The sequence below is a fragment of the Mauremys mutica genome, chromosome 2 (assembly GCF_020497125.1).
Source record: "Mauremys mutica isolate MM-2020 ecotype Southern chromosome 2, ASM2049712v1, whole genome shotgun sequence".
Lineage (NCBI taxonomy): Eukaryota > Metazoa > Chordata > Testudines > Geoemydidae > Mauremys > Mauremys mutica.
Genome location: NC_059073.1, coordinates 294,453,841 through 294,480,685, shown reverse-complemented (window position 1 = coordinate 294,480,685; position 26,845 = coordinate 294,453,841). Strand labels below are relative to the sequence as shown.

Below are 26,845 nucleotides of genomic sequence, written 5' to 3'. Positions count from 1 at the left end.
CCTCCACCTGGCTTCCCTCTCTCCCTAGTGTGTCACTCACAAAGCTTTGGGAGCATTTCTCCCCCTCCCCCTCCCTGCGCTCCCCAGTTGGACTCAGGACAGGACAGGAGCCCCCAGCCCCAGGGGGGTTCCTCTCCCATTAACTGTCATTCCCACCTGCCACAGGCCCAGCCAACTCCCCCTCTCAAAGCAAAGGGGCTGCCCCCGTCTCCACTGCGTAACATGCTTCCCCAGCAATGTCCACCAGCCCCTGCAGGAACAGGCCACCCCGCAGAGACTGCAGCCACCTAACTCACCCACACTGCTGGGCTCTCAGGCCTCCTACAGCTCAGGAATGTCAGTGGCGCAGTGGAATGGCCCATAAGGCTGTGGCTGAATGCCAATAAAAAACCCGCAGCAGCGAGTCGCAGGTCCCAGGTTACCTGATTCAGGCTCACTGAGCTCGGGGCTAAAACTAGCAGTGGAGACATTCAGGCTCAGGGCGAGGCCTGGACTCTGAGACCCTCCCCGCCGACCGGGTTTCAGAGCCCGTGCTCTAGGCTGAGCACACGGCCCAGATGTGTGTGTGCTAGAAAATCTGTAGAAAGCAAACACACAATGGACACAAGGTTCACGGAGACTAGATACTCAACATAATGAATATTAACAACCGGGGGAAGGAACGCAAGCCGAAACAGGGAAAGAACAGGTTAAAGAATATTTGGATAAGTGAGATGTATTCAAGTCATCAGGGCCTGATGAAATTCATCCTGGGATCCTTGGGGAATTAGTTGAAGCCATCTTGGCACTGTTAGCAAGTCTCTTGGAGAACTCCTGGCGGGCGGGTGAGGTCCCAGAGGACTGGAGAAGGGCAGACATAGCGCCCACCTTTCAAAAGGGGAACAAAGGGGACTAGGGAATAAGAGACCAGACGGCCACAGTTCGAGACTGGAACAAATGATTAACCAATCAGTTTGTAAGCACGTGGAGGATAACAGGGTTACACGGAATAGCCAGCAGGGATTTATCAAGAACCAATCATGCCAAACCAACCGAATTTCCTTCTTTGACAGGGTCACTGGCCTAATGGAGTGGGGAAGCAGGGGGTGTGATATACCTTGATGTTAGGAAGGCTTTTGACAGTCCCACATGACATTCTCATACGCAAACTAGATGAAATGACTATAAGGTGGGTGCACAACTGGTTAAAAGGCTGTACTCAAAGAGCTGTTATCAATAACTCACTGTTAAACTGAGAAGGCAAATCTAGTGCAGTCCCACAGGGGTTCTGGGACTATTCAATATTGTCATTCATGACTTGGATAACGGAGTGGAGAGTATATAAGATACAAAATATGCAGATGACACCAAGCTGGGAGGGGCTGCAGGCACTTTGGAGGACAGCATTAGAATTCAAACCTGGCCTCGATAAATTGGAGAACTTGTCTGAATTCAACAAGATGAAATTCAATACAGACAAGTGTGAAGTACTTCATTTAGGAAAAATCAAAAGCACAGCTATAAAAGGGGGAATAACTGGCGAAGTGAGAAGGAGCTGGGGGTTACAGGGGATCACACATTGAATATAAGTCAACAATGTGAGACAGCTGCAAAAAGGCTATTATCATTCTGGGGTGTTGTGACGTTATTGATATAAACTGGGACCATATAGAACATGGGCTGCAACCAAGGTCCTGTAGTGGCACCAAATTTTATGTAAAGGGGGTCATATAAGGTGTCTAAGACCAGGTTATGGGTTGCTGGTTATGATTATGCTGTCTGAATGTATGTGTCATTTTGTAGTTGAAGTTATGAGTATTGGCTGTATACTGTCTGTATTTCAGATTTGTGCTGTATTTCTGGGAAACATCCCAGACAAGTTGGTGTTAGCTCTGCCTAGCCTGCTTGATGGCCCATTAAGGACCATCAGCTACACAATTGACCCATGGAGAGAAGACAGACACGCCTTGTGACTCAGCAAAGTATGCAGGGACTGGCCCATGTGACTCCAGACTCCATTTTGCTGTAATTTTCCACAGTAAGGACAAAGAGGTTCTTACACCTGGAAAAGCCTATATAAGGCTGATGCCTCATCTCCATCTTGTCTTCAATCCTGCTTCTTACCTCTGGAGGGACTTTGCTACAAGCTAAAGCTCTGAACAAAGGACTGAATGACCCATCCCAGCGGGGGATGTTCCAGAGACTTGATTTGAACCTGCAGTTCATTCCATCACTGCTACAAGCCTAAACTAAGAACTTTGCCATTACTTTATGTAAGTGATTCTATTTAACCAATTCTAGCTCTCATCTCTACCTTTTTCCCTTTATGAATAAACCTTTAGATTTCAGATTCTAAAGGATTGGCAACAGCGTGATTTGTGGCTAAGATCTGATGTGTATATTGACCTGGGTCTGGGGCTTGATTCTTTGGGATCAGGAGAACCTTTTTCTTTTATTGGGGTGTTGGTTTTCATAACCATTCATCCCCAGGACGAGTGGCACTGGTGGTGATACTGGGAGACTGGAGTGTCTAAGGAAATTGCTTGTGTGACTTGTGGTTAGCCAGTGGGGTGAAACCACAGTCCTTTTTGTCTGGCTGGTTTGGTTTGCCTTAGAGGCGGAAAAACCTCAGCCTAGGGCTGTGACTGCCCTGTTTGAGCAATTGGTCCTGAATTGGCACCTCAGTTGGGTCCCGCCAGAACCGCATCGTCACAGGTGTATTATCAGGAGTGTCACAGGTAAGACACAGGAGGTCCTTGTCCCATTCTGCTTGGCACAGCAGACGCCTCAGCTGGAGAACTGTGCAATTCTGGGTCCCACACTTTGGGAAAGATGTGAACAAATAGGAGAGTCAAGAGGAGAGCAACAAAAACGATAAAAGGTTTAGAAACCTGCCCTATGAGGAAAGGTTAAAACACTGGACATGTTTAGCCTTGAGATAATAAGACTGATGGGGAGACCTGATAACAGTCTTCAGATGTGTTAAGGGCCGTTGTAAAGAGGGCGGGGTTCCGTTGTTCTCTGTGCCCACTGAAGGTAGGACAAGAAGTCGGGTTTAATCTGCAGCAAGGGAGATTTAGGTTCAATATTAGGAAAATCTTTCTAACTATAAAGATAGTTACGCTCTGCTGTGGGCATTCAAGGGGGGCTGTGGAATCCCCATCACTGTCGGTTTTTAAAAACAGGTTGGACAAACACCTGTCAGGGATGGTCCTGCCACCGCGCCGCTGGGGACTGGACTTGATGACTTCCCGAGGTCCCTTCCAGCCCGACATTCCTGGGATTATAACCCAACAGCCTGGGAAGTAAGGCAAAAGGCAAATGAACTGGTAACTGGTTCCAATTTTTTTTTTCAACTTTCTTTTAATTGATATTCAGGCAACTGCCAACAATGAACAAAGCGCCAGCAGGGAGTGGCTCAAACCTGATGTACAATCCTGGGTGAAAACAGGCACCCCTCATATAAGAGAGAGAAACATGCACCTGTTCTCACTGCCCTGGTAGTGTGGACAGGATTAAGACCCCCCTCTCCTGTATTGGGAGATGATTTTATTCATATTATCCATTTGGACTGGGGTCAAAACATGCCTCTATACCAGGTAACCTTGGTGGAAAACCCAGCCACCATGCAACAGTAAACAGAGGGAATGTTAGAGCTAGTCTGTAAAATGAACTGGGAAGGAACAGCCATTGAAATACCAGAGGCTGACAGAGCCGTTCTCAGCTCAGACCCCTGAAGCACCCAGGCCATGCCCAAGAGGGTCTGTCGCTGAGAGTCCTGGCTGACACTGACCCTTCCCCCACATCCCCAGAACACTTTTGGATTGACCCACAGAATGGGCATCTACCTACATCTCCCATCTCCCCACCCAACTCCCACTATTGTTCCATGTCTTTTCAGAGTAGAAAAGTCAAACGCTCCAGTACATCCTGGACTGATATTCCCCGTAACCACCCTGTACTGAACTACAAGCTATAAACTTCGAACACACAAAGAAACTGTCAAAAGGCCCTCATGCAGTCAGTGCTCTTCTGTCGGCTGCAGAAAGGATCGGGCCATGCAGGCTCTGCCTTCCCAGGACTCCCTGCGGTGCAGGAGGCTGTCCCGTTTCTAGGGGCTGAGCCGTGGGTGGGTTGCCTGGTGTCGCACCAGAGTGTGCTTGAGCCGGAAACTTTTCCCACATTCGAGACAGAGGTGGGGCCTCTCTCCCGTGTGGACACTCCGATGTCTGTTCAAATCCTTCTTCTGCCGGAAGCTCTTCTCACAGTGGCTGCAGGCAAAGGGGCTTTCTCCCGTGTGGATCCTCTCGTGTCGCAGAAGATCCTGCCTCTTGCGGAAGCCTTTCCCGCACTCCTTGCAGGTGTGGGGCCTGGCACCCGTGTGCACCTTCTGGTGAGCGTTGAGGTTCGACACGTGGCTGAAGCATTTCCCGCACTCAGTGCAGGGGTAGGGTCGCTCTCCCGTGTGGGTGCGCTGGTGCTTTCGGAGGTCTTGGCTCTGCTTGAAGCGTTTCTCACAGGTGCCGCAGGGGTAGGGCCTCTCCGCCTCATGGGTTCTCTGGTGGGCGGCGAGATGCGCCAGCTGGCTAAATCCCTTCTCGCACTGGGAGCACAGGAAGGGTCTCTCTCCCGTGTGGGTTCTCTGGTGGCTCATAAGCTCCTGTCTCAGGCAGAAGCTTTTCCCGCAGTCCATGCAGGGAAAGGGCCGATCCCCCAAGTGCGTCTTCTGGTGTCTCGTAAGCCCTGCCATTTGGCTGAAGCTTCTCCTGCAGTCCGGGCAGCTGTAGAATCTGTCTCCGGTATGGACTCCCTGATGTCTGGCCAGATCCTTCTTCCGCTGGAAGCTTTTCCCACATTCCCAACATTCATGCGACTTCTTCTGACCATAAAACCTGCCCAGGCTTTGGAAGAAGATCTTCCCCTTCAAGCTCTGCTCACAGGCCGAGCAGCTGGGCACCTTCCCACGGGCCTTGGCTCTCACTTCTGAAGAGGATTCCGCATGCTTCCTGGAGCACTTTTCGCTCTCCCTTGGACTGTCCGGCTCCTTCTCTGCCGGGATTCTCTTGGGTGTTTGCAACTTGCGCCGCCTCTTGTAGGTTCTTCCTTGGCTTGAGCTCTGGAAAATTATCTCTTCACCATCTCCTGGTGGCACTGTTTGCGGATCCGGGGTTTCAGGCCCTTCCTCCGGGTGCTGCTCCTCAGCTCCATTCATGTCCCCTGTACTGTATTTCCCAGGGGCGGTTTTCTCTCACCCCCCTCCTTTTTCACCGTCTCTCCTAAGCAGGATAGGAACCCAATAAGACAGCGTGAGCCAAACTCCCAAAGCCAATGCAAGAGGGAGAAAATTCTTCTAATAAAAAGAGTTAAAAAAACACCAACACAACCGCCTGGAAGTGACTAGCTGGGTGGGAGACAGGGACAACAGAAACTAGGGGACACCTTCAATTGCAAGGGTGTCAGGGCACTTTGCAATAGAATGGAAGGCTCAGAATCTGGGTTGGGCAAAGCAGGCAGAAGGCGGTGGTGCGGTGAGACAGCTGGAGACCCAGCTGCACCAGCCCAGTGAAGGCCAGGTTCTTCCTATCCCTCGACACCAGGGGGAAGGATACTTTGGAAATTCTAGTAATAAAATCTGGAGTAACCACAATCGGTGCTCACCCAGGGCTGGGGAGCTGGGCACTAGTTTGAAGAGAACAGATTTAAATTTCCCAGGACAGCAGCATGACAGACCCTGCTGCACAGTTTGACTCACCTGGATCTCGCAGCAGAAAACCCAAGGAAACACTAAGGGGAAATCAGAGGTTTGCAGAGCACCCTGGGAGTTACCAAGTTGGAACCGGAACCTGGAAAGAAAAAGGCTCTTATAAGACAAATACTTCATCTGGCCCTCCTGGCCCTTCGCACCATAGCTCCAAACCCCAGGGGGGACTGCAGGCTCAGAGGGGAACCTTCCTGCTCACAAGGTGTGGAAAGCTGCTGCATTTGAGGGAGATCTCATGCAGTTCCATGGACGTCTGGAGGGATGAACAGAGTGAGGGGGCTAAGCGGGTATCTTACCCATAATTTCACCAGTACGATGAAGCTCCAGAATTCAGCCCAAGAAAAGAGACTGACGTAGCCAGGCTGGGGGAAAGCCTGCGTCTTGGGATTTGGGACCAACCACCAATCAGAACTACGCAGGGCCAAGCCAAGAGCAAGGAAGGGGAAAGAGAAATCACAGCCCAAGCTCCCACAGTGGAGGAGCTGAGAAAGTCTGTGTATCCGGCGTATCCAAATGACAGCACAGACACCCAGAATACACTGGCAATGAGCCAGTCAAAGGCACCCCAGGAGGTATAGGACTCATCAGGGAACACATTTAGAGCAGGGGGGTGAATCTGTGAGCTCAGTTAATGACGGGACATCCCAAGTAACAGGAAATTGCTGGTGAATTGGGAGGGCCCAGCCCGGGAGGAATGATTAGTCACTGACGGAAGACAGGAAAGTACAAGGCTCCCTGAAGGTGCCCAGCAGAGGCGCAGCGCTGTGCCCTGTTACAGTCTCTCCATCTGATGGGGACTGGGAGTGCGGAGAAGGAACTTGGAAGCTGAGAGTCTGAGTGTCCAGGGGGCCCCGGGTCGCAGCGATTTTCAATGTATTTTAAGCAGATTTTTGACAAAAATGCCTGTTAAACTTTTCCCTGGCAGTCATAGGTGTGGAACTAGGGGTGCTGGGGTGCTGCCGCACCCCCTGCCTGGAAGTGGTTTCCAGCATATTCTGGGTTTATAGTTTGGTTCAATGGGTCTCAGCACCCCCACTATAAAAATTGTTCCAGCAGAAGTGAGTTCCTGTGTGACCCAGAGCAAACAGGGTCCTGTCTACAGTGATCTAAAGAGGCCAAGCCCTAGTGCAGGGGTAGGCAACCTATGGCACACGTGCCGAAGGCGGCACACGAGCTGATTTTCAATGGCACTCACACTGCCCAGGTCCTGGCCACCAGTCTGGGGGGGCTCTGCATTTTAATGTAATTTTAAATGAAGCTTCTTAAACGTTTTAAAAACCTTATTTACTTTACATACAGCAATAGTTTAGTTATATATTATAGACTTACAGAAAGAGACCTTCTAAAAACGTTAACATGTATTACTGGCTTGTGAAACCTTAAATTACTGTGAATAAATGAAGACTCGGCACAGCACTTCTGAAAGGTTGCCGACCCCTGTGTTAGGCAATTGCTTAAATCAACAGCTCAGTGAACTGAAAACTTTCAAACCATCCCTAGAGAACCTCCCTTAAAGCAGTGGTTTTCAAACCTTTTTTCTGGCGACCCAGTTGAAGAAAACTGTTGAAGCCCGTGACCCAACGGAGCTGGGCATGAGGGGTTTGGTGTGTGGGAGGGTCTCAGGGCTGAGGCAGAGAGTTGAGGTGCAGGGGTGAGGGCTGTGGGTTGGGGCCAGGAATGAGGGGTTCAGAGTGTGATGGGGGCTCTGGGCTGGGGCAGGGGGTTGGGATGCGGGAGGGGATCAGGGCTCTGTGTTGGGGGTGCAGGCTCTGGAGTGGGGTTGGGGATGAGGGGTTTGGGGTATAGGAAGGGGCTCTGGGATTGGGGGGCCCCAGGGATGAGGCAGGGGGTTGGGGTACAGGAGGGGATCAGGGCCTGGGATGGGGGTGCAGGCTCTGAGGTAGGGACAAGGGTGGGGGGTTGGGGTGCAGGAAGGGGCTCTGGTTTTGGGGAGGCTCAGGGCTGGGGCAATGGATTGGGGCGCAGGGTTGGGGTGCGGACTTACCTCGGGCGGCTCCCCGTCAGCGGCGCAGCGGGGGTGTTTAGGCAGGCTTCCTGCCTGTCCTGTCACCGCGGACCACGCTGCGCCCTGGCTCCTAGGGTCGGCAGTGCTGACCAGAGCCGCCGCGACCCAGTGCCTTCTATTCTACAACCCGGTACTGGCTCCCGACCCGCAGTTTGAAAACCACTTCCTTAAAGTGACTCAGAGCGGCCGGATTTCCACTGGCTGCTGCTGGGCCCTGAGGTCTCCGTCCCGTCGGCCTCCAGCTGGGGAGAAGAGGGCGAATCCTCACTCAGGCGCCAATTCCACTAGCAGAACTGCTGCGTCCCCCACCCAGTGACACAGGGCAGGGGTGGGAATCAGAGCCATTATTCGTCCCAGTCCGTGCCAGCCAGGCCATATAGGGTTTAATGCACATCAGGGCCCCAGGGTCTGAGACAATGACTGTTCTGCCCGTTGTAACCCCCTCCCCACTGGAGCACGCAATAGCCCCTGTCCTGGCTGAAGATGCAGCCCCAGTGAGCCCTGACAGCCCCCACCCTGCCCAAAGAGACTGGCCTGGCCAGGGCGGTTTCCAGGAGCCCCTCAGGAAATCCCCGTTTCCACTGATCTCTGACCCGAGTGAATACGCCCGCGATGGAGCACAGATGGGGACCTGAACTCGGGGCCGAGCTCAACCCGTGCTCGCTGTCCTGCTGGGAAAACACAAGGCCGCTCCTGGGACGCACCCAGCCCAGTAGCTCGGAGCGGGCAGCTGCAGCAACAGGGTAGAAATCTCCTCAAAATTCCTGCTCCCGCACCTCGGCCCCATGGCGGCCATTTCACAGCAGCCTCTGCCGTGCCTGGGAAGATGGCGGCTGTCTGCCAAGCCCTGAAGTAGCGGTGAAGTCAGGCTGCCCTCCCTGAAGACGGCCACCACCAGCCAGGAGGCATGGGCTCAATCTTACAAACACACAACCCTGCACACTTGGGATTAGCCTTACACACACACACACCCTGCACACATGGGACCAGCCTTACACACACACAGTGCCCTGCACACCCAGGACCAGCCTTACACACACACACACACACACCCTGCACACATGGGACCAGCCTTACACACACACAGTGCCCTGCACACCCAGGACCAGCCTTACACACACACACACACACACCCTGCACACATGGGACCAGCCTTACACACACACAGTGCCCTGCACACCCAGGATCAGCCTTACACACACACAGTGCCCTGCACACATGGGACCAGCCTTACACACACACAGTGCCCTGCACACCCAGGACCAGACTTACACACACACACACCCTGCACACATGGGACCAGCCTTACACACACACAGTGCCCTGCACACCCAGGACCAGACTTACACACACACACACACCCTGCACACATGGGACCAGCCTTACACACACACAGTGCCCTGCACACATGGGACCAGCCTTACACACACACAGTGCCCTGCACACCCAGGACCAGCCATATACACTGGCACCGCCCGGCACACAGGCCCGCTGAGCCCTTCTCCCCACAGCCCCACTCACTCACTGATGGAGCCAAGCCGGGGCTGATCCCACAGGCAGCTGCTGCAGGCCCTGCGGTGCCCCCTCTCTCTGCCCCTCAGAGCCGGGCGGTGGGAGGGGACAGCGCGGCAGAGCCAGCCCTGGGCCCTGAGCACTGACCCCTAATGGAGAGACGAAAGCGCAGGGCCAGCACGGACGCTGTGGGCTGAGCTGCCAAACCACTGCTGCTGCTGCCTGCTGGGAACAGCCCTATGGGCGCCCAGGCCCACGGGCGCGTCGCCCTCCTCCCTCTGCCCATGTTCCTGACACCCACTTCTGCCAGCTGCTCCTCCAGGAGGGGGCATGCGCCTCGGGCAGGACGGGTGCGTCCCTGCTGTTATTACGCTGGCCCTGCTCCTGCACCAGGCCTCTGCGTGCTGCCCCGGGGTCAGTAACGAAGGGGCCAGTGCCTGGCAGGGGGCTGGGGCACCCCTCTGCAGGGCGAAGGAAGCCTGCACAGAGCAGGTCTCGTAGGGAAAAGCCCCTATTTCTATGCTGTCTCACAATGGCCCATGTTAGCGAGGGGAAAGGCCCAGGGAACATCCTGGGGGGGGGGGCAGACCCCCAAGCCTCCCCAGTTATGTGACTGTTACACACCCCACATGCAGAATGGACCCAGCTCCCCCAGCCAGGCCCCACGCTCACTGCAGGGCAGGACCCACTTCTCTGCTCACTGATGCTTCTGCAGCAGCTTTGAATAAACTTCCCCCAGAGGCTTTTCCTGCATTCAGAGTGGGAACAGAACCCCAGTTCACCCTGTCTTTGTGCCGGGAACACAGACCCTGGGAAAGGGAGAAGCTGGAGACTGAGGCAGCTGGGGAGTCTGCATCGAGCCAGCAAGCCCAGCAGAGCCTGATCTCCAGGCTCCAGGCATGTAGGGCTGCTGCAGCCCGCAAGCAGAGCTTGCCTGTGAGTGTCTCTGTTCTGGGAAGCTCCCCCCGAGCTGCGGTGCAGACAGACCCTTAGGGCTTGGGGGTGTCACAAGACAAGATTTATGCCCAAACCGAGCACTGGCCCCACACCAGTGTGAACGCTCTGGTGTCTTGTTAGACTCTGCATTGCACAGAAGTGCTTCCCGGCCGCAGTCCATGCAGGGAAAGGGCCTCTCCCCAGTGTGAACTCTCTGGTGGGGTCTGATTTGGTAGGTACCTGAATCTTTCCCCACCGTCCCTGCAGGCAGAAGGTCTCACACCACCTCTACCCGCAATGTGGATTCTCTGGTGTACAGGAAGAGCCCATTCTGTCCTGAATCTCCTCCCACACTCAGCGCATCCACGCTCCCCACAGGAACGCTCGTCTCATGATTTTTCAGCTCTCTCTTCCCCGGGAAGCGTTGCTCGCACACAGCACACGGATACAGGCCCTCTCTGGTGCCAGGTTTCATCAGGACCAGGCGCCATTGGGACCTGCACTGACATGCAGGTTTTACCAGGCTCAGGATTCTGCATGGTGCTGTCCTCTGATCTCTCTGGCACCACCCTGCACAGCGGCAGGGTCCCAGGACCTTCCACCTGCTCCTGCTCCTCAGACCTGCTTCTGCAGCCACCCTCTGCAGGAAGGATCCCGATGCGATTCCTTGGGGAAGGGGAAGCACCGATACGGAGGGAGGCAGGGGAGCCCTGCTGGGGACAGCGTGTGTTTGGGGCAGAGAAAGTGGCCATGGGCCTGGCAAATAGCCCCATGGGGTAACCCAAGGGGCACAAACCCCAGTCATTGCATTTGTGCTCCAAGTCCCCTCTGAACGGCATGAGCAGCCTGAGCTCACCCCACCTCACACATCACTGTGCAAGGAGAGACACATGGGGACACTGAGGCAGGGGGTGCGTGTGACCCAAGGGGGATCCCCTCTTCATCCCAGCAGGCAAAGGGGGTTACCAGAATCTCCTGACTCTGGGCTGTACATTCTGGTTCACCACAGAATGTCACCTGAGCTCTCAGATGAAGGCCAGTGTCACACTGGTTATTACTATCCTGGCGAAATGTATGGACCGAGGCTGTGCTAGGAGTTATGTCTAGACACTGAAAGTACGTTCTCAGAGCCTGCACCGGGGCTCTGGTTTTTCCAGCACAGGCAGCGTGTGTGCTTGAGAACTCTCACGCTGAGGGACAAGCCAAGTGAATAGCCCAGAGCGCTGGGAACGGCCTGGGAGTGGGGGAAGCCACACAGACACCAGCCAAGCCACGACAGACCCTGCGGCAGGAATCCAGGGCTGCAGGCTGGGATGGAGTCTCTGCCCCGGCTCTTCACTCTGAGGCCTGTGCAGCGCCGAGGGAGCTGGGATGGGGGTTACACATCTTGGCACGTGCGCTCCGGACTCTCCCACACCATGGAGTCCTGCTGGGGGCTGGCCCCCGGCTCTGCCCCTTGTTCCGGGTCTGGAACCTCCATAGGCTGTTGGTGGGGAACGGACAGGGACCATTGGGTGTGTTCCCACTCACAGAGTTCTTGTTACAGAGCACTGGGAGGGTCTGACCGGCCAGAGGGGGTGGGCAGCTTCAGGCCGGCTTCACCCACAAGCCACAGGAGGAAACAGAGCCCGGCCCTCGGGAACGAACTCCCAATTGACCAGACACACCCGGCCTGAGCTGCTCATTTTAGGTTTCCAGCCCCCCATCCCGCAGCTCAGTGGCCCAGAGGAAGCTGCTGTGATGGGTGCGTCAACAGCCCCTGCCTCCCACTGCCCCACTCCTCTCTGCTCAGACTCCTGGGGAACAGGGGCTGGGGGTTACTCAGTAGGATCATCAGAGTCTCAGGAAAAATGTGGCTCAGGAGAAACCCCGAAGGAGCCGATAGGAATCAAATGGAGGTTCAGGGTCACAGAGTCTCGGCTCCTCACAGCTCAGCCAGAGCTCAGTGACAGAAGGAAAATCGCTATTTACCCAGCAGAGCAGTGTCCCGTAGTTCTCCAGCATCACATCCTAGTACAGCTCCTCTGCCAGCATCTCCCACTCCTTCCGGGAAAGTCACACGGCCCTGCAATCACAAGCGTTCACGCTCAGCCCCTGCTGCTCCCACCTCCTGCCCCCCAGCCTCAGCCTCATGTGTGTGTCGCAGCGATCACATGTCCCAGCAGGGCTAGCCCGGGGGTTATCCACTCCCTGCAAAGAGCCACCTGAGCTGGGGCCGCTTCAGCCACTGTCCTGGGTCTGTGTCTATCTGTAACCACAGAGTCAGGAGCCCAGCTCCCTCCCGCCGAGGCTGCGCGCGGAGGGGAGGCGAGGCTCAGAGCGGCTCTACAAAGACAAGCCAGGGCCGGGGATTGACCCCAGCGGGTTGCTGCTCACCCCTTCCAGAGAGGAGGGGGGACCCGGTCAGGACAGAACCACTGGGGAATCGCCCCCGCCCGTGTCACTGAGCGCAGCAAACCGTGTCAAAGAGGAGACACTGGTGTTGGTGGCACCAGGCATGACCCAGTGTTGACAGAGGGGTGGAAAATGACAGTGCCAATGAAGGCTCCCTGTATTAGGCCTCTGCTTGTCTGAACCGCTTCCATGTTTAAACTTTAATTAACCCCACAGGCTAGATGAAAAGAATGGAATGTGTGGCAACTAGTTATCAGTACCAGGAGGCAATTATACAGCCTGCTTGCACCTGGCTAAAGGGAGTGAAACAGAATGACCGGTCAAGAAAAGTTACTAACGAGATAATATGTTTTTTGCCAAGAATGATCTAACCTGTTTAGAGTAATTGCTGCTTCATAATGTATTTGCTGTATGGGAACTAAAAAGGAGGGAGAAGAGGGGGGCGAAGGGGGAAAGCTGGGCATTGGGGGTAATAGACATGCTTAGCTAAGATCATGTATAAAGACAGAGAGCTGCTTTTCTGGGGTGTGCTTGATTTGAGACCTGACTGTGTCTCCGAGCACGCGCTTTGAGATCTCAAATAAACTTTTTTTTGCTTCTCCACCCTGGTGTGTCTAATTGGAGCGAGGCACTCCGGGCAACGAATCACTGTTTGCTGCCTCAGGCCTTTTGGGCCGGCAACAGTTTTGGCGTCCCTGGGTGGGCTTGAGGCTAAATTTAGCCTTGCCCGGACCCCTCCTGGAGGTCGACGGATTGCGGCGACGACCGATGCCTAGCGCGCACCGGTGACTTCATCGGGGGCCTCGGCGGAGACGCGGTGTGGTCGACCCCGGAGGGCACTACGGTGCAACGCGCTCAGATAGTGGAGAAGCAGCTACGGGCGACGGTGGGGAACCGGTCTCGTGGACAAGGTAGGAACAGTCCAGTGCTGTTAACCTTTTGTTTGCCTGTTAAGACCTGGGGACGCCCAGTGTCTTCCCATAGGTATGGGGCAGGGACAGAGTACAGGCAGGGTACGGTGTACACCCTTAGAATGCATTCTGATGAATTGGAAAGTGTTTGAAAAAGATCCATTGACTAAAAGTAAACTGAAAAGATTCTGTACAGTAAACTGGCCTCAGTACCAGCTAGAGGGCCAGGAAAGGTGGCCACCGGAGGGATCACTTAATTACAACACGATCCTTCAATTAGCTTTGTTTTGTCAGCGAATGAATAAGTGGAATGAATTTATGTATGCACAGTTGTTTATGTTGTTGAGAGATAGGTCAGATCTGTTGCAAGAGTGTAATCTGACTCCGACAGGCTCGGCAGTCACTGTTGTTAGTTCCCCGAACCCCTCCCCGGTTGTAATGGTAGAATCGGTGTCCCCTTCGGCTCCTACACCCCCACCGTATAAAGACCAGGTGCCTCAGGTTTCAGAGATTGCTCCTTCAGTGGGATTTTATCCGTTGATTACTGAGACTGTGGTGGCTCGCCCGGGAGCAGAGGGGCGCCGGGCCACTACTATGCTAGTTTACTCACATGTGCCTTTTAACCCAGTGGACTTAGCAGCCTTTAAGGCACAGGCAGGGGAATTCTCCACGAATCCCAGCAAGTTTATTTCGGTTTTTGAGGGATGTTTTGCCAGTCACAAGCCTGACTGGGATGACTGTAATATCCTTATGAGGACCCTGTTGTCTGAAGTGGAGAGGAATCAGGTTATAGCTAAGGCAAGAGAAGAAGCACAACTAAGGCATGATCGGGATCCAGCTAATGTTGCCACTCCTGCCAATATGGTCCCCCTAGCAGATCCTAGGTGGAATCCTAATGAGCCTAATGGTCAGACCCGCCTCACTGTGTACAAGGAGCTGCTCTTGCTAGGACTCCGACGCTCAGCTGTTCGCCATAACAATTGGGCCAAGCCTTATGAGCTCATACAGGAGCCTAAGGAAAGTCCGGTCGCTTTTCTGCAGCGCATCCGGGATACCATTCGGCAAAACACTAACGCAGACCCTGATAATGCAGCAACTGAGGCAATTATAAAAGGTATCTTTACCAGCCGTGCTGCCCCTGACATTAAAAGGAAATTGCAGAAAAAGGAGGATTTGATGGGCATGTCTGTGGCACAGATTTTGGAAACTGCAAACAAGGTTTACAGCCTTAGAGAGGGAGAGAAGGAAAAAAGGCAAGTGAAGATGATGGTTGCAGCAGTACAGGCCAGTGACAAGAGGAAGTTTCAGGAAGGTGGTGGAAGGGGCTGGGGGATGAGAGGTCGTGGACGTGGGCGCCCTGGCTCACAGGAAAGGCGTTTGGGTCGCAATCAGTGTGCCATATGCCGGAAGGAGGGACACTGGAAAAATGAGTGCCCCGAGAGGGAAGATACCCCTATAATGGCAGCAGAGAATCAAGACTAGGGGTGTCAGGGGAGACGGACTATCCTGCCCCCGGAACCCCGAGTAAAAATGCGGGTGGGAAATTCTGAAATAGACTTTTTAGTAGACTCTGGAGCAGCTCGAACCGCTGTAAATCAACCCCTCCAGCTGCCTGTGGCAGATTCCCTCACTGTGGTCGGCGCTACAGGAAAAGGAATCAAATGTCCAGTGTATGCCCCAGCAGAATGTGCTTTGGGAGACAGAACTCTCTCCCACAAGCTGGTTTACCTCCCCGACTGCCCAACGCCTCTACTGGGACGGGATCTGCTTTGTCGCTTAGGTGCCACCCTGCACTTCACCCAAGATGAAATCACCCTCACCTTGCCCCCAGAGAATGCCTGGATAATGACTCTTGCAGTTGAGCCCTCAGCCATGCAAGCCCCAGAGTGGAGCCAGTGGGAGGACCAGGTTTTTCCTCTAGTATAGGCATCGGGGGTCCCAGGAAAGGCAGTACATCACACCCCCATTAAAGTTCAGCTCCTGCCAGGAAAAAGTCCGGTGCGGATCAAGCAGTATCCGATAAAGAGGGAGGCCAGAGAAGGGCTGCAGGAAACTATAAATCAGTTTCTGAAGTACGGGGTACTGCGAGAATGTCAGTCAGCCTGGAACACCCCCATCCTGCCTGTTCGAAAGCCCAATGGCACCTATCGGCTGGTCCAGGACCTGAGGGCAGTTAATGAACGGGTTAAGACTCTGCACCCCCTTGTTCCAAACCCATATACACTGTTGGCATCTATAGGAGGGCAGTACACCCACTTTTCAGTCCTAGACCTGAAAGATGCTTTCTTCACAATTCCGGTCGACACACAATCTCAGGAGATTTTCTCCTTCGAGTGGGAAGACGACCGAAGGGTTAAAAGGCAGTTTTGCTGGACTGTGTTAGCCCAAGGATTTAAGAACTCCCCCACGCTGTTCGGCCAGGCTCTGGCCAAAGACCTGGAGGAGTGGAATATTCCGGACGGGATTCTCCTCTTGCAGTATGTGGACGACCTGTTAATAGGGGCGGTGGGATTAACCCCTTGCCTCCACGCCACTGTGAGCCTCCTGAACTTTGTTGGACTCAGAGGATACCGGGTAGCTCAGAGCAAGGCTCAAATTGCCCTCTCAGAAGTACAGTACTTAGGATTTCACATAAGACAGGGGGAGAGACAGCTTTCAAACGAGAGGAAGGAAGCCATCTGTCAAATTCCTATCCCAAGCAATCGTAAACAGCTCAGGGCTTTTCTGGGCATGGCAGGCTTTTGCAGAATATGGGTCCCAGAGTTCGGACTGTGGGCTAAGCCCTTGTATGAATGTGTTAAGGGAATGGATCACGACCCCTTTCACTGGTCCTCAGAAGCTGACAAGGCATTTAAAGTGTTAAAGAGAAAGCTAATGGAAGCTCCAGCACTCGGTCTTCCAGACCTCTTTAAGCCGTTTCAACTGTATGTGCATGAAAGGAAGGGAGTGGCTCTAGGGGTGCTTACTCAATTATTAGGCACTTGGAAACGTCCTGTGGCATATTTCTCTAAACAACTGGATCAAGTTGCCAAGGGGTGGCCAGCTTGTCTGCGAGCTGTCGCGGCAACTGCCCTAGTGCTTGGTGAAGCAGAGAAACTGACTTTGGGGGGGACTGTGCAGGTGTATACCCCTCATATGGTTCAAGCCCTGCTGGACACTAAGGGTGGTCTTTGGCTCACACAGGCTCGGGTAGCTCGGTACCAGGCTAAACTCCTAGAAAATCCTGAAGTTACCCTGCAGACCTGCCCCTCCCTCAACCCAGCCACTATGTTACCAGAAACAGAGGAGCAGGAACATGACTGTTTAGAAATCATAGATGCCCAGTACTCCAGCCGTCCAGATTTAAAAGATCAACCGCTCTCAAATGTAGACTGTGAGTGGTATACTGATGGGAGCAGTGCTGTCATAGATGGGCAAAGGAGGGCTGGCTATGCTGTTGTGACCCTCTACGATACAGTGGAAGCAGAGAGTTTACCTGCTGGAACATCTGCCCAGCTTGCTGAACTTGTAGCATTAACCCGTGCACTTGAACTGGCAAAAGACAAACGGGTTAATATTTTTACTGACTCAAAATATGCTTTTGGGGTATTGCATGCTCACGCTGGTCTGTGGAAACAAAGGGGAATGCTTACAGCTCAGGGGTCCCCGGTCAAGCATGGGACACAGATTCTCCGGCTTCTGGAAGCGGTGCAGCTCCCCTCAGAGGTAGCAGTGGTGCACTGCAAAGCTCATCAACGAGAAGACCAGGACGTAGCCAAGGGCAACGCCAGGGCCGACAGGGAAGCCAAGCGGGCTGCCACCCTGGAACCATTGGAAGCTGAGGAGGCCCATGTGCATGCCCTCATCCCATCAGTGGGTGAGCTCCCAGCCCCTCAGTACTCTCGTGAAGAAAGGAATCTGGCCGACTCCCTTGGGCTCCAGGAAAAGGAGGGATGGCTCCACTCCACAGAAGGAAAAATCCTCCTACCTAAAAGCCTAATACGGCCAGTACTACAGAAACTACATCAGACCACTCACGCTGGAAGGGAGGCTCTCACCCAGCTTATGAATAAGTATTTTCTAACCTCTGGATTAAGACCCCTGGCTTCCCAGGTACAGGCTGAGTGTTTAGTCTGTCAAAAGAACAACCCTCGACCAGGAGTGTCAGTGCCACCAGCCACTCTGGAACCTACCCCAGGGCCAGGATTGGTGTGGCAAGTAGACTTCACTGAATTCCCCCGGACCCAAGGGTTCAGGTACCTCCTTGTCATGGTGGATCGATTCAGCGGATGGCCTGAAGCCTTCCCATGCCGTAACAACACTGCCAGAACGGTAGCTCTCAAGTTTGTCAAGGAGATCATTCCTCGCTTTGGACTCCCCCAGTGGATGGAATCTGACAATGGAACACACTTCACATCGCAAGTCATTCAGGGGATTTCGGATGTTCTACAAATCACCTGGAAGCTCCACACTCCATGGCGACCACAGGCCAGTGGAGTAGTGGAACGTACTAATCAGACACTCAAGCGGCATCTCTCAAAGGTCTGCCAAGAGGCTTCTCTTCGGTGGCCTGATGCCTTACCCCTTGTTTTGCTCCGAGTTCGTGCTCTCCCAAAGGGCAGGTTAGGGCTTAGTCCCTTCGAGATTATGTTTGGGAGGGCATGGCCTATGAATGGTACACCGGTTCTGTTAGGGGAGTGGGAGGTAGGCTGCGGTTTCTTATCTCAGTACATGTGCTCTCTGTCTGCTGTTCTCTGTTCTCTCCACAGGTATACCAAAGATTTGCAGCCTCTCCCGCTGGATGCCCCTGTCCACTCCCTGCAGCCTGGTGACTCCGTTCTCGTTCGTACCTGGAAGGACGAGCCTCTCCAAGAGAAGTGGAAGGGACCTCACACCGTCCTGCTGATCACCCACACAGCAGCAAAGGTTGAGGGATACAAGAACTGGATCCACTACTCCTGTCTGAAAGCAGTGCCAGCTCCTGAACGGTGGACCGTCCAACCTGCGGAGAAGACCGCCAACGACGATCTGGGACTTAAGCTGTTATTCAGGCGACAGTAAGGCCTGCTGGGAATGCCCTGTGACCCCTTTGGACAGTTACAGCGCACTCCCCGTGAACACTCTGAGCGTTGGCTGTGTTTATTTTCACAGGGCCAGCCTAACCTGTGGGCCTGGTCCCTTTTGTTTTTAATCTGCTTGTTATTAGTAGTAGTAATTTTGTGGGTATTTGGGAAATTGTAATTGTTAGGCCTTAGGATCACTTGCCCAGTATGGATCCAGGCCTAGGGTTTGCCACAATGTTACTCTTTGCTATGGAAACACATCCTGTCAGCCAAACAGGCTTTCGAGGAGTGGAAGGCCCAGGAAAGGAAACCCACAATTTTTAATTCCCTTTAAAGTTGGTTGCCCAACCTAGGAGGACTGGGAAGTGGCCTTGTGCGTCTCCTCCTCACAGGTGTGATACTGTGCCTGGTCACCCTCCTCCTGCTTGCTTGTTTTAAACTGCTCCTCCGTAAACTTTGTACCCCCCGTGCCCCGAAGGTCCCTATGTACCCTCTCATTGACAGCCCCAGCTCCATAGAACTCAATTATGTTTTGTCCACAGTATATGAGAACACTCAGCCAAAGGTTTGTTGAGTATTCTCAAAGGAGGGAATTGTTGGTGGCACCAGGCATGACCCAGTGTTGACAGAGGGGTGGAAAATGACAGTGCCAATGAAGGCTCCCTGTATTAGGCCTCTGCTTGTCTGAACCGCTTCCATGTTTAAACTTTAATTAACCCCACAGGCTAGATGAAAAGAATGGAATGTGTGGCAACTAGTTATCAGTACCAGGAGGCAATTATACAGCCTGCTTGCACCTGGCTAAAGGGAGTGAAACAGAATGACCGGTCAAGAAAAGTTACTAACGAGATAATATGTTTTTTGCCAAGAATGATCTAACCTGTTTAGAGTAATTGCTGCTTCATAATGTATTTGCTGTATGGGAACTAAAAAGGAGGGAGAAGAGGGGGGCGAAGGGGGAAAGCTGGGCATTGGGGGTAATAGACATGCTTAGCTAAGATCATGTATAAAGACAGAGAGCTGCTTTTCTGGGGTGTGCTTGATTTGAGACCTGACTGTGTCTCCGAGCACGCGCTTTGAGATCTCAAATAAACTTTTTTTTGCTTCTCCACCCTGGTGTGTCTAATTGGAGCGAGGCACTCCGGGCAACGAATCACTGTTTGCTGCCTCAGGCCTTTTGGGCCGGCAACACTGGGAGAGCCTCCATCACTTTCCCTGTTGCTGGGGTTGGTCCCTTTCCCTCTCTCAGCTCAGGCAGCGAGTGTGGATGGGTTAGTGCCCCTCCCCCAGTTCCCGGCACTCGCTCAGGTCTGTGGGGTTTGGGCTCCCCACGCTGTGGGAGACATTAAACAGCAGCAAACAGCCTTTGCCCCTCTGCTCCCCCCACCCCTGGGGCACCAGAAGTGTCACTAAGAGACTCCCCCATGGAGCAGCATCTCCCCTCCACGCAGGCCCCCGTGGGGAGGGTCAGAGCACCCCCCCAAGAGAGACCTACCCCCGTGACTGCTTAATGCAGGGGGCAGGGGTCCCTGGAGAGGGGCGATGGGCCCCAGAGCCAGTGAGAAAAGCCCTTCTGGGGAAAGTTACAGGAAAAAACCTTTAATGAAAGGCTACTCTGAAGGGTCAAAGGTCAGGGCCCTGAGCGGGGGCAGCCCCCCCCCCCCCGGTCCATTCCTGGGGCTGGAGGCTTTCCCACAGCGTGTGCACTGCACTCAGCGGGGACCGGGCCTGCCGCATGCACGGCCCGGGGTGGGGAGCTGGTTAAGCACAGGAACCAGGGGGGCCCAGCTGAGCTTCCCACCCCTTCGGGGAGGCCCCTCATTGCTCCTCCGTGGAGGCTTCACTTCTCCAGCCTCAGGTCCCACTTCCTCGCAGGCCTAACCCAGAGCTCCCCTCGGCCAGGCCAGACACCGACTCCTGCCCCTGCCCGGCGGTGCCCGGCCTGGCGTTTCTGGCAGGTGCTGCAGCCCCTCTGCAAGCCAGGCCGGGCCACTAACCCCTGCCTGCTCTGGGGCTCACACACCCCATCACACCCCTCCTCAACCCTGTGACACAGGTGCTGGGCTCCTTCCTTCACGCCTGCCCCTTGCACCGTCTCCCTCCCCCTTGTACCCCACAGCCTCCCTGTCCGACACTGTGTTCACCAGCGCCCCGGCTTCCATCGCTTCTTGCCAGCCAGGGTGCAGCCTGGCTTCAGTCAAGCTAGAAAGAGTGGGAGCCGGGGGCCATCTTTACTAGGGGCAAAGTTCAGATCGAAATAACCTTTGGAAGATGAATAGTTTTCATGACTATGTATGAAAACTATATGCTCACTAATCCTCACTATTTTTGTCAAAATAATTTGCATAATACTTTGAACACTAAATCATTTGTACACGTCTTGTTGTTAAACATTTACTGATAACTATGTCAGTAACGCTGTATTGAATAAATGGACAGATCCATTTTTATTTCTCAACATGTTGTTAATATAGGTGATTGTTGTACAATGTTCTGTAAATAATTCTGTAGAAACTTGTTTGAAATAAAATTTAATAGAAATTCAGTTAAGTACCAAACCACACATTACATTAGCAGTATTCCTTCGTTGTAAGATTCCATAGGGCAATCACCACTTGTTTCCCCACTGTAAGGGCAGCTCTCACCTTGCTGTTCCTGTGCTGGGGGAGTGGGCCAAGCTGAGCATGCAACTCTAGGAATGAACTTCTGCATCTAAAAGTTCTAGAACCACTGATTGTCCCACCACTCATTAGACAGGCTCAACACTGCCACTCCACCAAATGTTGGTTGTTCCATGAATAGCCTCTGCATTTATTTTCCAGTTATCCTCAGTTGACTCTTTGAATGCTGAGTCTTTGGGAATATAGCACTAGAATGCCTAGCCAGAGTGCAGCACATTTTTGCCAATACAACTCAACGCTATGCAGACATCATGCCAGCAGAAGTGGCAGAGTGTAAAATGCACTTGACCAAAATAGTTTTGGCAGTGTCACCATGACAACAGAATTTTTACCACTGCCACTTTCTCGTGCAACTTTTTAGAGAGACAGGCTTGAAAGTCTTCACCTAACACTCTATATTATATTAATGAGCATGATAAAGTTAAAGAGTTTGGAGGTTATATGACTCTTTGGGGGATTGTTGTACATATAGCAGTAGCTTCATAAAATGGAATATTAATAAAACAATTTAATTATGAACATTTGGAGAATCTGCCTATGTACAGTTTACAAATTGTTTGATATTGGGGACCCTGTGTCAGATTGCAAACTCCATTTTGAATGTGGGTCTTTTAGCCTCTGTTTTTTTACCTCCATCTTGGACTAAAATTCCAAGTGGTGAGGGCCTGGGGCTATCAATGATAGGCTGTGAAACTTTGATGATCATTTAAATGGAGCTCCCTGGGACAAAGCAAAGGCTACCATCCAGGCTAAACTAGCTTTTCACCATCTAAATTCTAGGAAAAGCAGCAAAGAGTCTTGTGGCACCTTATAGACTAACAGACATTTTGGAGCATGAGCTTTCCTGGGTGAATACCCACTTCTTCGGATGCACCCACTAAAGCTCATGCACCAAAACGTCTGTTAGTCTATAAGGTGCCACAAGACTCTTTGCTGCTTTTATAGATCCAGATAACACGGCTCCCCCTCTGATACTTAAATTCTAGGAGTGATGGTAACTAAGCAACAGAATCTGTGGTCAGGTACTTCCATTAGCTGGTGAGGCTGATTGGGAGTCATCTGACAAAGAAGCGGGAGATAATAAAAGAGGGTTTCTGACGAATCCTGGGGAGGGGGGCAAGGAGAGAAAGGACTACAGATACTCCATGATTCAGGGGAGAAACCATGTGCATGAGGGCAGAGAGAGGAAGAATCCTGAACTAGAGGACTCTGACCTAAGACCAAAGAATGCTCTAGGAGTGGTGAGGAAATTGAGGCAGGGAATTGTGTAGAGGGTTTTATTATTTTTTTGTTCAGATCTGTATACTTATTGTGCTTGCTAACAGAGTGTTTTTTGGGAACCCTTGTAAAGTCTGTGTATCTGTGTTCAACTACTACCTATCATTGAAGAGGTGAACTGTGTACCTGGAGTGCCCACAATGTTGAAGCTCTGGGAAAAGGGTTTGTTTCAGTCTGTGGGGTCAGTGCTGGCCTGGGGGCTTAAGAGAGCTAGGTTGTGTGGTCCTGTAACTAGGAAGTGGAACTAGAAGCCTGTGCCCTGGAAGTGTACCAGCGAATCTAAGGGAAAAGGCCGTTGCTGCAGCCTTTTCAGGCCAAGGGAAGCTTAAGAGCACAAATCAAGCATATTGGGACCCAAAGGCAGCAGTCTTGTGACTGTCCAGCAGAGGGAGCCTTATCAGAGCTGTGACTGATTTTAAGAGGGGATAATCGTTGTAATTGCTTTTAATCTGTATCCTTTTTGTGTATAATTCTTTTAGTTATGAGTCTTCTGAAATATTAAACCTTTAGTGTATTTATAAAAGATAAGCTAATTGTCTCTTTCATAGAAGAAAGAATTTAAACAACCAAGTATCACTAGAAGTGAAAGTACAGATTCGAATATTTGAAGGTATCGTATTGTCATCTAGATATACTTTTAGTGATGTATCTTTATTATGCCTAATTTTATATTCCTTGAGTAACCAAAATTGCCATTCAATGTGCATTTGGTCTTCTGAAATATTAAACCTTTAGTGTATTTATAAAAGATAAGCTAATTGTCTCTTTCATAGAAGAAAGAATTTAAACAACCAAGTATCACTAGAAGTGAAAGTACAGATTCGAATATTTGAAGGTATCGTATTGTCATCTAGATATACTTTTAGTGATGTATCTTTATTATGCCTAATTTTATATTCCTTGAGTAACCAAAATTGCCATTCAATGTGCATTTGGTGTTCTTAAAAATGTAGGATTGGGCCCTATCTGTTTCTGTAACTAATTCCTTGCTCTTCTAATTCTCTTTTAAACAGGTACAAATCTGAACTTGAGAGAAGTCAGCAAACATTGATTACAGGAGACTTATCACTCAGGAGGACACCACAGAAGAATTTTTCTGCTCCTTTAACACCAAATCAAAATCACAATGGTCACTCCCCCTCCCCCCTAGTATGCAACTGAATAAAATGTAAATTCCTGTGAAAGTACAGGTCACTCCTGAAAGCATAAAAGAAAACAAAAGGTGAATGAAGAAAACAGCTGACCAGGTGTTTGTTTTATAATCTGTTAATGTCTATAATTTTCCAATATTTGAAAATTAATTCCCATGAGTGACTATGTAGGAATTGAAGTGAGCATACTTCGTGAGTCCAAGACTATGCTTTGTCTTGATTCAGGGGAGGGTACAAATGCAGATACTAATATGGATGTAACACACGGACATCCTAACTAATTATGTTCTATAACAAAATATTCAGGTAAAGTTTTCATTCAAAATCATTGAAATTCAGTTTTGCCGGCTGGTGAATCGGGGGCTTGAGGGATTTAGCAGTAAGAGCTCAGAGTCGGAAATGCTTACCAGTGACAAGGTACCATCACACAATTTGCTTGAGTTTAGGGTTGTGAAATTCAGACTCTACAATACAAAACAAAAACCCACAGATTTCATGGACACCAAAAGAAGGTACTGCCAAAAACTTGCATTTGGCTACCTAGCTGGAGTTGGAGATCCCCAGTCCTTGTTCTCATTTGAAAGCTGAGATTTCAGATGCTTTTGGAAGGGGCAAAGCATTCTGGCTATGGTGTTCCTTGAGAAAGTGGCTGCTACAGTTATGTAGGAATTAAAGTGGAGAGAAGCAAGATGTGACATTAGGCTGAGATTTTCAAATGTGTGGTGAGTCCCATTAGCAAGAAGTTAGGTGTCCAACTCCCACTGATTTTTCTTTTGAGCTCCTTTGAATCTTAATGCCTGATTTTTAAATCATGCTACAAATGAATGTTAATGCCAGCAGAGCGATGGGAAAAAAATCTTCATTCAGGAGATATTACAATATACATTTGTACCCCTGGTATTGGTTCCTCAGTCTAGTGGTTGCAATTTCATTGTGGCACTGAGTTCCAGATCTCAGTTTTCAGTCTCTGAACTGTTCAGTTTTAGAAGAACTCCCGTTGAGTTGTTGTCTTAATATATCGCTAGAGATTAATGAGGGCTGTTGCTTTTATCACCCTTGTCTAATATTAGGCATAAGAAATGGAAAGGGAAAGATTATGTATGAAATGAGGCAGATTATTAGCAAATATTCACTGTCAATTTGTAGATTTTAAGTTTGAAGAACTCCAAGAAAAATACAATAAAGAAGTTGAAGAAAGAAAAAAGCTGAGAAATAGCCAGATTAAAGTATGGGGCTAGAGTATCTCAGCATTAGAATCTCATTTAATGTGTGAAATGGAGAAAGGTGCAGTTCTTCAAAATTAGCTATATGATTTTTCAGGGAAAGTGGTAACATTAAATGTGCTCATTGTTCATACCATTGAGATTAAAGTGTAGATTTAAGAAGAGTAAGCAGGGGGTATGGTTAATTTCCTGACAGCATTTTTGAAAAGTTAGTACTAATTAGAATACACAAAAAGGACTTTTTAAACATATTGTTTTCATGTAAATAATCACACGACTGAGAATTTCTCAATACTTAGTTATAAAGAGGAATAGAATTTATATGGAATGCATATGTTTTTTAATTTAAAATCTGAAAATGATCTCTTATGTTTTCTGTTTTAAAAGCAAAACAAACAAAAAACCTAACCTACTCAACTTGGGCACAGTTGTTTTACCACCTTAAGAATATTTATACTACTTCAACATGCTTACATCCTTTTTTTAGGAAACGTGTACTGAAAACCTACAAACAAAATTAATGAAATACGTGTACAATCACTTTCTAGGAAATTTAGAAGTTGATTTACACGATAAACTCAGTGTAAATATCCAGGAATATTCCCATTACTGTTTTTCAGTAGGTGCTTCCTTTGTAGCACTTTTAAAGACTGATAGCGCTCTGTAGCGAGGCGAAGACTCACCGCTGTGGCACCTCCTGCTGTTCGTCTCTTTCAAGCCTGGGGAGTTGCAAGGCTAGAGCTCCCCAGCTCCCCTTGCCCTTTCCCCCAGCTCTGCTCTGCTTCGGGTACCTTGCTTGCAGACAGCTCACCCCTCTCCCTCCAGGGCTGAAGAGAGAGTCCTTCAGGTGCTGGCTCACAGGCCTCTTATCAGGGCCAGCTGGGCCCTGATTGGGTTGGCCACAGCTGTGGCTGCTTCCTCAATCAGCTTTGCTTGGCTGTTTTGAAGCCCTGCTTTACTGGAGGGGGGAAGCTGCTCCACTACTGATGTCAGGGATTACATTCTTGTGAATTTGGGGGAGCAGTATTGGGGCCCTTAGGGCTTTAGTCAAAAACCCCATTCAAATGTTAGACATATTGGAAAACCAAGTTCAGTAAGTACCAATAGCAGCTTTCTTGTATTTTTAGAACAGAATGGTCTGATCCAGTAGGGCCAATGGTCCATCTAGCCCATTATCCTGGCTTCTGGAAAGAAAAGACACACAGCTGTCCTTCACCCAGCAGTCAAGAAACCCTTTAAAGAGAGGTTTTACTTCATCCCATTTTCTATGGGGACAAGAGGCAATTCCTAGTCACAGTGGCTTAAGATCAAAGAAGACAGATTTCAACAACAAGTTCCCTGAAAATTGTGGTAATTCTTCCGTCATCAAGCAGTTAAAAACACAGAACCAAGGTATCTTGCAAGTGTAGTTATGACTTTAAATCTATTTTGTAAATAAGAACGTCTTATTTTTTTAAGATAATTAAAACCCTCTGTGTTTAAGGACTTCATTGAAGACTGTTCTATATATAAAATGGGGGTAAAATACCTACTCAACGTGTAAGACTTTTGGAGATCTCTGGGTAAAAAACACTATATACATGTTTATTAATTATTTTCTTAGTTTATAAAGTTTTTCCAGTATGAAAAAATTAACTGAGCTAAGAAACTGACTTGTTTTATTGTGTTTTTGAATTTAATTCTTTGGCAGGTTCTGTAGAGTAATCTGTTCCATCAAGAAGTCATTTTTCATGGAGATCCTTGCCTGCTTAAACTAGAACCATAGTAGAATGAGCATCTGGAGCTTCTTCAACTGAGAAGTCTTCTGAGCTCAAGCTCTCTAGTGTAGCCACTCTAAGCCGATGGGATAGAGGTCTAGAGGTCTCCCGTTGGCTTAATTCCTCCGGGCCCCGCAAGCGGTGGCAGCTGTCTCCTGCCAACACAGTGCTGTCCACACCGATGCTTAACTCTG

At 50.7% G+C, this 26,845-nt stretch overlaps 1 protein-coding gene across 4 annotated transcripts; it reads right to left on the bottom strand.

Annotated features, from left to right (window-relative positions):
- Positions 1 to 3,353: 3,353 nt before the first annotated feature.
- LOC123363156 (gastrula zinc finger protein XlCGF52.1-like) lies at positions 3,354 to 25,710 on the bottom strand. 4 transcript variants are annotated; one of them, XM_045004045.1, is made up of 4 exons: positions 25,578 to 25,710; positions 12,186 to 12,279; positions 5,732 to 5,822; positions 3,354 to 5,255 (listed from the first exon to the last, which is right to left on the bottom strand). In XM_045004045.1, the coding sequence occupies exon 4, from the start codon at positions 5,189 to 5,191 to the stop codon at positions 4,091 to 4,093; it is 1,101 nt and encodes a 366-aa protein (XP_044859980.1). In that variant the 5' UTR covers positions 5,192 to 5,255; positions 5,732 to 5,822; positions 12,186 to 12,279; positions 25,578 to 25,710; the 3' UTR covers positions 3,354 to 4,090. The 4 variants fall into 4 exon arrangements, with proteins under 4 accessions (XP_044859980.1, XP_044859978.1, XP_044859979.1 ...); XM_045004043.1 differs by lacking the exons at positions 12,186 to 12,279; positions 25,578 to 25,710 and adding an exon at positions 9,288 to 9,433; XM_045004044.1 differs by lacking the exons at positions 12,186 to 12,279; positions 25,578 to 25,710 and adding an exon at positions 9,292 to 9,430.
- Positions 25,711 to 26,845: the final 1,135 nt, after the last annotated feature.

Bases quoted from the DNA above. Each gene is read 5' to 3' on its own strand.
- LOC123363156 (XM_045004045.1), bottom strand. From the start codon at position 5,191: ATGAATGGAGCTGAGGAGCAGCACCCGGAGGAAGGGCCTGAAACCCCG.